This window comes from Nicotiana tomentosiformis, chromosome 2 (genome assembly GCF_000390325.3).
Source record: "Nicotiana tomentosiformis chromosome 2, ASM39032v3, whole genome shotgun sequence".
In the NCBI taxonomy this organism is placed as follows: Eukaryota; Viridiplantae; Streptophyta; class Magnoliopsida; order Solanales; family Solanaceae; genus Nicotiana; species Nicotiana tomentosiformis.
In genome coordinates, this window is record NC_090813.1 from 179,853,647 (window position 1) to 179,866,857 (window position 13,211).

The 13,211-nt window shown below is 38.8% G+C and overlaps 1 protein-coding gene across 1 annotated transcript; it reads left to right on the plus strand.

The window, feature by feature from the left end:
• The first annotated feature begins 2,501 nt into the window (after positions 1 to 2,501).
• On the plus strand, positions 2,502 to 5,664 carry LOC104115953 (uncharacterized). The gene is made up of 2 exons (XM_009626699.4): positions 2,502 to 4,791; positions 4,870 to 5,664. The coding sequence occupies exons 1-2, from the start codon at positions 4,405 to 4,407 to the stop codon at positions 5,041 to 5,043; spliced, it is 561 nt and encodes a 186-aa protein (XP_009624994.1). The 5' UTR covers positions 2,502 to 4,404; the 3' UTR covers positions 5,044 to 5,664.
• The last annotated feature ends 7,547 nt before the right edge of the window (positions 5,665 to 13,211 follow it).

The window sequence follows — 13,211 nt, forward strand, 5'->3', positions numbered from 1 at the left end:
TATATCAGCTTATTAAGTGTCATTTATTTTATTTCCTTTCATTATCACGTATTAGTTCTTAATAAATCTGAATTGTTGGGATCTTTGTCTTGATATCAGTAGTACGTTTGCTTAAAAGTTTATGTAAATCTAGCCTTTTGTCACTTCTCTATTTATTACAATCACCAACCATCACTGCTACCAACCATCACCACACAATCACTGCTGGCAACCAAGTGAAATTAAGGGTCTGAAAGAGTTCACGCTCTGATCTATCGGGTGTTAATCCTCGGAGAACGGCTAAGAATGATGGGGTTGTTTTTCATCGACCACCATTACCATTAGCCACAACCGATAACTTTTCCACCACTACCAACCATCGCACAACCGCCACCACCAATTACTACTTTCACCGGCCAGCTTTATCACTATCACCTTATAATTATCATTGCCGACCACCACTACAACCAACTTGATTTTAGAGTATGGTTCATCAAAAAATTAATTTATACAGTACGCTGCAAATTAATATTCTCTCTATCCATTTTGTACATATACTATTTATTAGTTATTTATTTGGATTCTATATTTATTAGTTTATAAATAAAGAAAATTTATTCACATTTTAAGTAATCTTAATTATTCGATGTTATATCAAGATACAGTATCTTATATTAAGATATATACTCAGCCTCAATTATAATAATTTTAATAAAAATAAATTAGACCTAATTAGATTAACTTTATACCTGAGTTTTAAGAAGACATATTGTATTATCTTCGTTGAATCAATCTAACTAGTACACTCACATTTTAACGAATTTTATCTTCTTATTGACTGGATTTACTTCCAAACTTCGTAATTATTTGGGAATTCAACAAGTATTTAGAGAGGCAAGATTTTAGAAGCATGAAATAATCAGTTCAAAAAACGGAAAGGGCCAAATATACCCCTTTTCTGTCAGAAAAGGTTTAAATATACCATTCGTTATACTTTGAGTCCATATATACCCTTGTCGTTATACTATTGGTTCGAATATACCCCTTTTCCGTTAAGTTTGTCCAAAGTGGACATCCAATCTTACGTACTGACATTTGATGAGGTGGATGCCACATCAGCGCCCCATGTGGGTAAAATGGGTTAGGGGCGCTGAGGTGACAATCCATGTGGCATCCACCTCATCAAATATCAGTGCCACATAAGATTGGATGTCCACTTTGGACAAACTTAACAGAAGAAGGGTATATTTTAACCAATAGTATTACAACAGGAGTATATTTGGACCCAAAGTATAATGAAAGATATATTTAAACCTTTTCTCATAGTAAAGGGATATATTTGGCCATTTGCCGTTCAAAAAATGAATGGAAAATTTCTTAAATATATAGTAGTAGCTTTTTAGATGGCAATTTTGGTTTGGTAGGTGGCCCAACAAAACCTGTATAATCAGATGGGTTGGGCCACTACTGCCTAGGCCCAAATTATGTATTTCGTCTTTACAAAGGTGTTTTGACCATACTATTTTAGCTATATTCATTTCTTTTAATTTTTAATATTGTAGTATTGGCAAACTTCATACAAAAACATACCCAACTCCCCCTCCATTGTTTCTTCTACTTCTTCTTTATGTACCACAACTGCTAAACCCATTTGTTGTTATTCGGAGTCCACTTAAATTAATTTTGTTTTGTATCTTTGTATTTTGAAATTAATTTCAAGTCATTTTTCTTGTGGGGAACTATTATTCACTAATACACTGCTATAACTTTTTATTTATTTATTTATTTATTTATTTATTGTGATATCCTTTAATGGACTTTCAAAGCAGCAATTACAAACATAAAGTCCTAGTAAAGATCCTACTACTTTGTCATCATTCACGTATTTCATCAGCGAATCGTAACTCTGTACTGATAGTGTGGAAAAGTGTTAATTTTCCAATGAGTATCTGTTTTAGGCCAAAAATTTCATGTTAGGAAATCGGTGGTTAGTTGGGAGAACAAAGATGAACAGCCTAACATACAAGTCTCACGTTAGGATTTGACTAGCTTAACTTTAGATATTTAGGTTTGTTTAACCGAAAAACGGATAGAGTTTAGTTTGTATGTAGTTCTAAGGATATGTGATATCGCTTGATACGATCCGTAGGGATAAATAGAAATATCAAATATGGATTGCAAAGAATGCAAAGTGAACAAGGTTGTAAAGAAGATGATTTTTCGGACTAAACAAGCAGAATCAATTTATGAAACTAAAAAGAATAACTCTTCAATGTAGAAGAATATGATGCTTGGATTACAATGTAAGCCAAAAATACTTGCCCCTTACAGAAATAATAACCATCCCCTTTACAGTAAAGGGATCTTACTTTAGATATAATTAAAAATATATAGTGGGAGACCATGATAAATCAGCTTCTCCATAATTCCTCCCAAGATTCTCTCCTCTAGTGGGATTGCAATGGCCCTTGTCTATGAGCTCAATATTGACTCGAGTTTTTGGTCTTGACTTGGGCTCTCAATCTTGACTTGAGCTCGATTCTGACTCGGATCCTTAAATTGATTCGGGGTCAATGTTGGTCGGTCTCTGAATTATAAGATCGATAACTTTTCTTTACATCATAATTTGATTTGGATTCGAGCTCGATATCGATCGGCCCCTTAGGCTCGAAGCTTGTTTGTACCATCTTCGGACCCATCTCGAAGTCCTACTTCGATCCATTATGTTTTGACCTCGATCGATCGTACGAAGGACGAAATCTATTTCGACCGTATACAGATAGTCCCCGCATTTCTCGGGAAGGATGTGGTGAGATAACGATATGATTTTTCAACGACTCGATCGGATTATAAGCTGACATTTATACTAGGCTCGACCATAACGCACATAATAGCTGTCCCGTCAATTTAGTCTTTCAAGGCATTTAATGCATGTCAGATGGTGGTGGGCCACCGCTGATACTGAACTGCCATTGTCCTATAAATAGCCCTTCCTTTTATTATTTACCACTTTTACATCTTCAATCTTCCAAATTTCCCAAGTCACTTTTCTTATTCTCTGTCTTACTCGCAAATTTGTGATCTCTCTTTGCAAAAGCCCCTCTTCAAATTTACCAAATCTTTGTCACTTTCTTCTATTCCTGACCTTTGAATTCGAAAATGGCGAAAACATCACTAACCATTACTCAGAAAGAGAAAGCTTCATCTTCACAGTGTGCCGCCGATGAGACACCGGTAGAGCCACGGCCTGAGGAGTGTGTTCCCGGGGCGTGTTCTTACTTCTGATTTTAAGGTCGATAAAGGCTCATCGGTCCCTGACTGATGTAAGCCAGTATCGAGGTACATGTGTTCGATAACCGAGAAGTACCTCAAACAGCTAAAGAAAGACTGTAATTGGGAGAAAAAAGAAATAATAATCTCTTCTTCTGACGAAGATATCACCACTTACGTGAAAGGGTTTTTGAATATGTATACTTACCCTTTCACGTTAGGCCCTCTCGACTCTGTTATTATTGACTTCTGTCGTCAATACCAAATAACCCTAGGCCAGGTCCATCCTTCTTTTTGGCGGATCGTTATTTTGATCCGATACTTTGTGAACAAAATCGAGGGGATGTCGTTCACCCTCGACCATCTCATCCGATTGTACCGTCCTTGACTTTTTCGAGGAGGGTTAATAAAACTTTAGCGTCGGGCTACCAAGGCTCTGTTCTCGAGCATTGACGAGGACATGGATCGGGGCTGGATAGGCAGGTTCGTTCGAGCGAAGGTTTCGGACCTGATTCCGACTGAAAAGATGCCCTTTCCCGAGGAGTGGAATATGAAATGTAAGTGTAATTCTGCTGTTACTTCTTTCTGTTTTGTTCTTTCATTTCTTTTCTCATCGATACTCTTCTTTTTGTGATATAGCGGTTCCCTGGATGCCAGAATCAGTTCCCGATCTCAAGAACTGGGTACGAGCTCTGGCTTCGACCTCCACATACGCCGAGCACTCATGGCGTGATTTGTCAAAGGGTCGATAGGAGGCCAAAAATTATGGTAAGACCCTCTCTGGTACTCTTTGGTAATTCAAGCGAGATGCTTTCCATATATTTTAATAAAATTTCCCATATGTAGGTTTGGCAAAGATGCGGTTTTGAGGCCCTCGTCCAACAAGGAAGAGGCTTTGGCCTCTGTCCCAAAGCCGGTGAAAGATAATAAAAGGAAAAGAGCCTCCGTTCTCGAAGATCCAAAACCAAAGAAGAGAACGGCTCGTAAGCCAAACAAGAATGCCATTCCTTTGACTGTAGGATCAGTTCTGCGTCTAAGAGATGAAGAAGAAGAAAAAGAAGAAGAAGAAGAAGAAGAAGAAGAAAAAAAAATGATGGGTCCGCACTGGCGGCCCGAACGAAGAGAACCACCGATGTCCCATCGGCAGCTGGATCGATGATGCTTCATAAGGCTCCGCCTCGAACTGAGGGTATACCGGAGAAAGATTTGGGCGGAGTCCCTGAGTTATCAGAGATCGAAGATGCATCCCATCGGAACCAACAGATGGGGGATATGTCTGAAGGGGCTCTTCTCGAATCTCTTCGAACTGAAGAGAATGCTCCAAGTGATTCATTTGGGGCAGCAGCAATCGAAAACTCGCCCACCTTCCCCGCTTTTTCTGCAGGGGTGATTCGGGAAGCTCAAGCTTTGGGGGCCCTCGAATTAGACAGGCCTCATGATGGAGAGGATCCTTTTCGTGACCTGTTTACCGGTATCGAGGATGTTGCCGGTACTAGTGATGCATTAGATCTTTTTCATGGGGTGCAGCAGGCTTTGAATCAGGTAAGTCTTAAATTATTTTGTCGGTACTACCTTTATGTTTACTTTTCGTTTCTAACTTAATTTCTTCTTTCTTTGCAGGCAGCAGCAGTTTATCGAGAAGCATGTTCTCGGTCCCAAAATGAGCTGCGTCGATATGAGTCCGACCTTCAACAGGTTACAGAAGAGAGGAACTCCCTTAAACTTCTCTTAGGGCAAAGAGGAGAGGAAATAAAACACCTCCGAGCTGAGTTAGCCAAGGCTTACCGAGATTAGATCGATCTGTGCGAGCAGGTAATGATACTTTTAAAAGCCTATGGGCTTGATACCTGAACGATGGCTAATTTTTCGGTCTCACAGTTGCAACAAAAAATTGAGATGATCGGGAAGCTTCGTGAGGAGGTCGACGTTATAAAAGCGGAGTCTTTGCAGTGGAAAGAAGGTATGGACCGCTTTACTGCAGAGAAAGAAACTGCTCGAGCCCGGTTATCATCGGCCGAAACCCAACTTCAAAGAATGAAGGAAAAATGCTTGGTTTAAGCAAGAAGAATAGAGGAGCTCGAGGCTCGGTTGGCCTCCGAACTTGCCAAGGCCGAATCTGATGCCGAAAAGGCAAAGGCCGATGCGGATTCACTCGTGGCCATCTATCGGGCCGATGCTGAAGCTACCCAGATAGAGGCAAGAGAGGTAGCCGAAACTGACGACACTCGAACACATTGGGTCACTGAACTTGCTAAGTGTCGATCTCGGAGGGAGTCCCTCGAGGAGATCCATGCTCGAGGTTTCGATCTTGCTGAAGAGATAAAAAGGTCCAAAGAACTCGAAGCCGATGCTGAAGCCTTGGCTTCTAATGGCGATGACGATGATGATGATGATGATGATGGTAGTAAGAGCAGGTCCGAGAACGGAGGGGAGCCCGGTGGAGAGACCGTTCCTGGTGATAACCCAGAAACTTAGCCCTTAGTTTCTATGTTGCAACTAATCATGTAAACAATATTGTATATATATACAAATATCTTTTTTCTTTTACTGACTTACTTCCATTTTTGTTTCTTGCCTTGTAAAGATTTCATTCATGCCTTGCGAATGTTTTCATAAGGATTTAGGCAATTTGATCAAATTTGGAACTGATTGAGTGTTATGAACTCGAAGTAATGTAGCCCGTAGGCTTAATGGTCGAGTGACTGCTTGTTCGAACTCGAAATAAAAGTATCCTGTAGGCTTAGTAGTCGAGTGAATATTTCGAACTCGAAGTAATGTAGCCCGTAGGCGTAATGGTCGAGTGAGTGCTTCGAACTCGAAATAAAAGTAGCTCGTAGGCTTAGTAGTCGAGTGAATGTTTCAAACTCGAAGTAATGTAGCCCATAGGCTTAGTAGTCGAGTGAATGTTTCGAACTCGAAATAATATAGCCAGTAGGCGTAATGGTTGAGTGAGTGCTTTAAACTCGAAATAAAAGTAGCCCGTAGGCTTAGTAGTTGAGTGAATGTTTCGAACTCGAAGTAATGTAGCCCGTAGGCTTAATGGTCGAGTGACTGCTTGTTCGAACTCGAAATAAAAGTAGCTCATAGTCTTAGTAGTCGAGTGAATGTTTCAAACTCGAAGTAATGTGGCCCGTAGGCTTAGTAGTCGAGTGAATGTTTCGAACTCGAAGTAATGTAGCCCGTAGGCGTAATGGTCGAGTGAGTGCTTGCTCAAACTCGAAATAAAAGTAGACTGTAGGCTTAGTAGTCGAGTGAATGTTTTGAACTCGAAGTAATGTAGCCCGTAGGCTTAGTAATCGAGTGAATGTTTCGAACTCAAAGATTTATCTCAATCCTGTTTGTGTAATAAATCTCGAAATAGAGGAAGTTTTCTTGGATATAATATATCGGTAAAGAAGAAAACTTTCTTTGCAAGTCATTATACATGTGTTACATGTTTTGTGTCAGGGCTCGGGCCAACTACATGAGCATGGTTCGTTTTGACCATTTGGCTCTTTATAACTTTTCCTATTGGAACCCTGTTGTTATGAAGTAATTTCCTTGCATCAGAACTTAATATATTTGAGGGCTAATGCCTCCTCAGTATTCGAGGTCGATTGTAAAGAGGCTTCGGATACTATCGAATTATTTCTCAGTTTAGCACGATCAATGGTTGCCTCATTAAAAACCTTGCCGGAAAACCCATTTGGGATAAAAACCGGTCTAAAGGAATAAAAGTGCAACGCGCGCTTTCAGACCTAGGGCTTCGTATTGAAGGATCCATCCTTGCTCCTGATCGGGCTTCTGTAAGAGTTAGTTTCGAAATATAAATGAACATGGGAGGGTCTTACCTTAGCAGTAGTATCATTTTAGGTGCGACACGTTCCAATTGTTTGCCGTTTATAGTACTGAACTTGTAGGATCCTTTTCCGACATTTTCGAGAACCTGATACGGTCCTTCCCATTTTGGTCCTATTTTTCCTTCGTTTGGGTTTCGGGTATTGAGGATGACTTTTCTTAGCACTAAGTCCCCAAGTTTAAAATGGCGAAGCTTGGTTCTTTGATTATAGTATCTTTCGATTCGCTGCTTTTGGGCGGCCAATTAGACGAGAGAAGCTTCTCGTTTTTCATCCGATAATTCGAGGCTAGTGTTCATAGCCTCGTTATTTGAATCTTCTATTGTATATCAAAACCTGACACTGGGTTCTCCAACTTCGACTGGGATCAAGGCTTCGGAGCCATATACTAAGGAGAACGGGGTCGCCCCCGTACTAGATTTTGATGTTGTTCGATATGCCCAAAGAACTTCGGGTAGGATTTCTCTCCATTTTCCCTTAGCGTCGTTCAACCTCTTCTTTAGGTTTTGAATGATAGTTTTATGTGTTGATTCGGCCTGTCCTTTCCTATTGGGGTGATACGGTGTTGATAATATCCTCTTTATTTTGTGGTCTTCGAGGAATTTAATCACTTTGCTGCCGACAAATTATTTCCTATTGTCACACACTATTTCGGCGAGTATCCCGAATCAACATACGATATGACCCCAGATAAAGTCTATAACCTCTTTCTCTCTTACTTTCACGAAAGCCCGTGCTTCAACCCATTTAGAGAAATAGTTAGTCATAAATAAAATGAATTTAGCTTTACTTAGGGTCGATGGCAGAGGGCCGACGATATCCATTCCTCATTTCATGAATGGCCATGGGGATAGGACTGAGTGAAGTTTCTCTCCGGGTTGATGGATCATTGGTGAAAACCTTTGACATTTGTCACATTTTCGAACAAACTCCTTTGCATCTTTGCCCATATCGATCCAATAGTACCCTGCCCTGATTATTTTTCGGACTAATGAATCGGCACCGGAGTAATTCCCACAAGTGCCCTCGTGCACCTCACGTAGGATGTAATTGGTGTCTCCTGGACCTAAGCATACTGGCAATGGTCCATTGAATGTCCTTCGGTATAGCGTTCCATCTGTAGTTAACGTGAATCGAGCAACTTTAGTTCGTAGGGCCCTCGAATCTTTAGGGTCCGATGGGAACTTTCCATTCTTTAAGTATTCAATATACTTATTTCTCTAATCCCAGGTTAAGCTCGTAGAATTTATCTCGGCATGACCTTCTTCGATCATGGATCTCGAGAGTTGAATAATAGTCCCCGAGCTCAACTCACCTTCCTAGACCGATGATCCTAAATTCGCAAGTGCATCAGCCTCACTGTTTTGCTCTCGTGGAACATGCTGTAAAGTCCATTGTTTAAAATGGTGCAAAGTGACATGTAGTTTGTCCAAATACCTTTGCATTCTATCTTCTCGAACTTTGAAAGTTTTGTTTACTTGATTTACCACCAGCAAAGAGTCACACTTGGCTTCAATGACTTCTGCTCTCAAGCTTTTAGCTAGCTCGAGACCTGTAATCATGGCCTCATACTCGGCCTTGTTGTTAGTCAACATGGTAATTTTGATAGATTGCCTAATAGTGTTACCCGTGGGTGGCTTTAAAACTATGCCTAGACCGGTCCCCTTCAGGTTCGAAGCCCCGTCCGTAAAAAGGGTCCACACCCTCGATGACATACCCGATTTCAATAAGAGTTCTTTTTCAACTTCGGGTACGAGGGTTGGCATGAAATCGGCCATGAAGTCTGCTAAAATTTGAGACTTGATGGCCGTACGGGGTTGATATTCGATATCGTACCCACTGAGTTCGACGGCCCATTTGGCCAATTGGCCTGATAGTTCGGGCTTGTGCAAAATATTTCGAAGCAGGTAAGTGGTTAATACACATATGGGGTGATATTGAAAGTACGGTCTTAACTTTCTAGAGGCGCTTATCAGTGCAAGTGCCAATTTTTTTAGGTGCGGATATCTAGTTTCTGCTTCTCCTAAGGTCCGACTTATATAATAAACGGGAAATTTGCGTACCTTGCTCTTCTCGAACTAGAACACCGCTTACCGCGATTTTCGATACTGCCAAGTACAAGTAAAGTTTTTCGTTTATTTTTGGAGTATGAAGTAGTGATGGGCTCGATAGATATCGTTTTAATTGCTCTAATGTCTGTTGGCATTCCGGGGTCCAAGAGAAATCATTCTTCTTTTTAAGTAGAGAGAAAAATTTGTGACTTCGATCTGACGATCTCAAAATAAATCGGCCTAAGGCTGCAATCCGTCCCGTTAGCCTCTGTACAGCTTTCACACTGTGCACGATAGTGATGTCTTCGATGGCCTTGATTTTATCGAAGTTAATCTCGATCCCCCGATTTGATACCATGAAGCCGAGGAACTTGCCCGAACCGACCCCGAAAGCACATTTCTCGGGGTTGAGTTTCATGTTGTATTTCCTCAAAATCTCGAACGTTTCTTGTAAATGGGTCAAATGGTCCTCTGCGCGCAGGGACTTAATTAGCATGTCATCAATATAAACTTCAATTGATTTACCTATTTGTTCTTCAAATATTTTATTTACTAGGCGTTGGTAAGTAGCTCCCGTATTTTTTAGCCCGAAGGGCATCATATTATAATAATATGTTCCATATTTGGTGACAAATGAAGTTTTTTCCTGGTTTTCCGGGTTCATTTGGATTTGATTATACCCGGAATAGGCATCGAGAAAAGTAAGGATTTTGTGGCCGGCTGTGGCATCGATCATGCGATCGATGTTGGGCAGCGGGAAGGAATCTTTGGGGCATGCTTTGTTCAAATTCTTATAATCTACACACATTTTAAGTTTGTTCCCTTTTTTAGGTACTACAACTACATTGGCTAACCATTCGGGATATTTCACCTCCCGAATGGACCCTATCTTTAGAAGTTTGGTTACCTCGTCCTTTGTGAATGCGTGCTTTACCTCGGACTAGGGTCTTCTCTTTTGCTTCACCGGTCTGAACCTAGGGTCCAAGCTTAGTCGATGCGTCATTATATCCGGTGAGATCCCTGTTATATCTAAATGAGACCAGGCAAAGCAATCAATGTTATTGATAAGAAATTGAATAACATTTTTCCTGAGTTCGGGGGTCAACCCCGTTCCCAGGTATACCTTCCGTTCGAGCCAATGCTCGATTAGTGTGACTTGCTCCAATTCCTCAATCGTTGATTTGGTAGCGACGGAATCTTCGGGGATCACGAAGGATCAGGGGATCCTTTGATCATCATCTTCGTCGATCTTCTGATTATATGGTCGGGTTAAAGCCGATGTATGTGATTGCTATTTGGTATCTCGTTCCCCTTTTGAGCCCGAACCCTTTGTCGATGAAGGCGATGATATCAGAGTTGTTACCTCAACGACAAATATTTCCCTTGCAGCCGGTTGTTCCCCGTGTACAGTTTTGATTCCCTCCGATGTTGAGAATTTAAGAACCTGGTGTACGGTCGAAGGTACATCTCTCATGCTGTGGATCCATGGCCTTCCAAAAAGGGCGTTGTACCTCATATTGCCTTCGATTACGTGGAACTTCGTTTCCTGGATGGTCCCGGCCATGTTTACCGGCAGAATTATCTCGCCTTTGGTGGTTTCACATGCCATATTGAATCTGTTTAGAACTAGGGTCGCGGGTACGATCTGGTCCTGTAGACCGAGTTGGTGTACGACCTTCAATCCAATGATGTTGGCCGAGCTACCTAGATCAATTAACACACGCTTAACTTTAGTTTTATTCATAAGTGCGGATATTACCAGTGCATCGTTGTGAGGTTGCATGACCCCTTCTGCATCTTCGTACTTCTTTTTTTGCAGATTTGTATTTAGTACTCCTAGTAGCTCGTGTGCTTGTGACACCAAATCTTGAGAATAGCTTTAGACAACATTTGGTTGTAGCCTTATTCTGCATTATGAGATTTCGCTCTTTTGTCCTTATTATGATAATTTTAACTGTTAAACTACTTCGTTTATTATGGCTAAATGTTGGCTTACCTAACAAGCTGTGTTAGGCGCCATAAAAACCCATGATTGAAAATTTGAGTCGTGACACTTAACGGTCAGAATGAGTTAATAATATTGATAATGGATAGACACGATCTTAGGGAATGATTATATTAGTCTATACTGTAAAAAGGATCCCATTCCCTCACTTTGTATCCTATCGAAAATTACATACTATTACTGTAACTATGCCAAATTGGTGTATGAGTTAGTATCGTGCATTTCAATTGCCTATTGATATATTTGAATAGATTATTAATAAGAATTCTCCTTCCTTTTTTTTTAAAAAACTATTGCTTCATCATTAAAATTTATTGTTATTCAACTTATTTATCTATTCTTCACTGAAATTGGACGACAACAATTAGGTGTGGCCTTATTTATAAAACTTTAATTAGTTAAATCTAATAATTCAATTTTAGGTTAAACACTAATATCATGCCCACTCGTTGTGATCATTATCGACATATTCCATACGTTACAATGAATTTGTAACTGATGAGGAATTAATGCGGAATCAGATATATATCTTCGCTTATTTATGGACTAGATGAGAAAGGGACCGTATACGGGCCAACTTTGCAATCTTAAAATTATTGTTTGTAGGTGTTCAGTTAATTTTTTGATAAATAAATTTGTCATCATCTTATTCATTTAATCAAGGATAGAAAATAATATTTGGGATCACAATTTACAATTAATTTATTTTAATAACTTATATAAAATTAAATAATAAATTATACTTGTTTAAGTTACTCCCATTAATATGAAAAAACTACCTGCTATAATACTCATTTTAACATCCACTCAATGTCAAACATAGACATCAAAATTGGAAAACTGGTTTCAATGATATTATTTACAGATTATATTTGAGTATCACAAGAGAATATATTAAAGCTACATGTGTCATATATATTAGTGTATTTTCCAGAATAAAAAGCATACCAATCTATCTGTAAACTAATCTTGAATATATCCAAATTAGTCTTGCAAGTATTTCAACAGTGAAAATAATCAGTTACTTGATGAAATTTTAAACGAATAACATCATTCTTTACAACATGATAAAAGATGAAAAACAAATTATGATTTTACTTTATGTCTTATATACAATAAAATCAAGAAATCTTTTTAGTACAGTAAGCAAAGAGAACTTACAAGAGGATTTGCATCTGTAATGAGACAATTTACTACTTTTAACAAAGAGAACCAAAAAGCACTAAACAAATATTAATATGATATAAATTGGAGTAATCCAATATATTAGTTCAAATTACATTGATGTTTTGGTGATAAAATGATAAACAATTGAATGGAAATCTATATAAATTATACGGATTTTGTTTTCTCAATTAAGGAAATAAAAGAATTGTTTTCATTTTTCTATAGATTTGTCACATGTTAATTTTCGTAATGAAACTATATAAAAATCAATAGATAATATTTAAGACAGTTTATTGATAGTTAAAAATTTATCATGGAAGAATGAAGTTCAAATCATATAAATTAAATTTTCACATCAATTAAGCATGTAAAATATAGCCTACAAATATCGTCACATAAATTAACTTTTGAGGTTTAACAAATCATAATTTTAAATTGAAAAATTTTCAGTTTGAAATCTCCTTCAACCAATGTGGATAAATGAAAACCTTTTAATTTTTATTTTTATTTTTAATTGCCTTAAAAGAGTGGGTAATTATGAAAATCTAGTAAATATTTCTCAATACTTCTTTTTGTTGTTCTATTAGTTAAAAATTAATTCTCTGTGGACACTTTCATTTGACTATCGTTGAAATAAGTAGTTGCGTGTACTCCTACAGAAATGCTTATCAGCAATGGCAGAGTCATGTGAGGAGTGCAAACAAGGCATGAGCTTTCATTAAATGACATATATGCCCTTGGTCGTCTTAGCTCTTCTCTATTCTGTATAAACTAGATGGATATGGCCCGTGCAAGTACGGGCCCAACATTCACATTTTTAAGCGGTGAGCTTTTTGGTGTTTTATATATGATAAGGCTTGACAGTATTATAATTGCTGAAAATATAATTGAATCAAGACACAA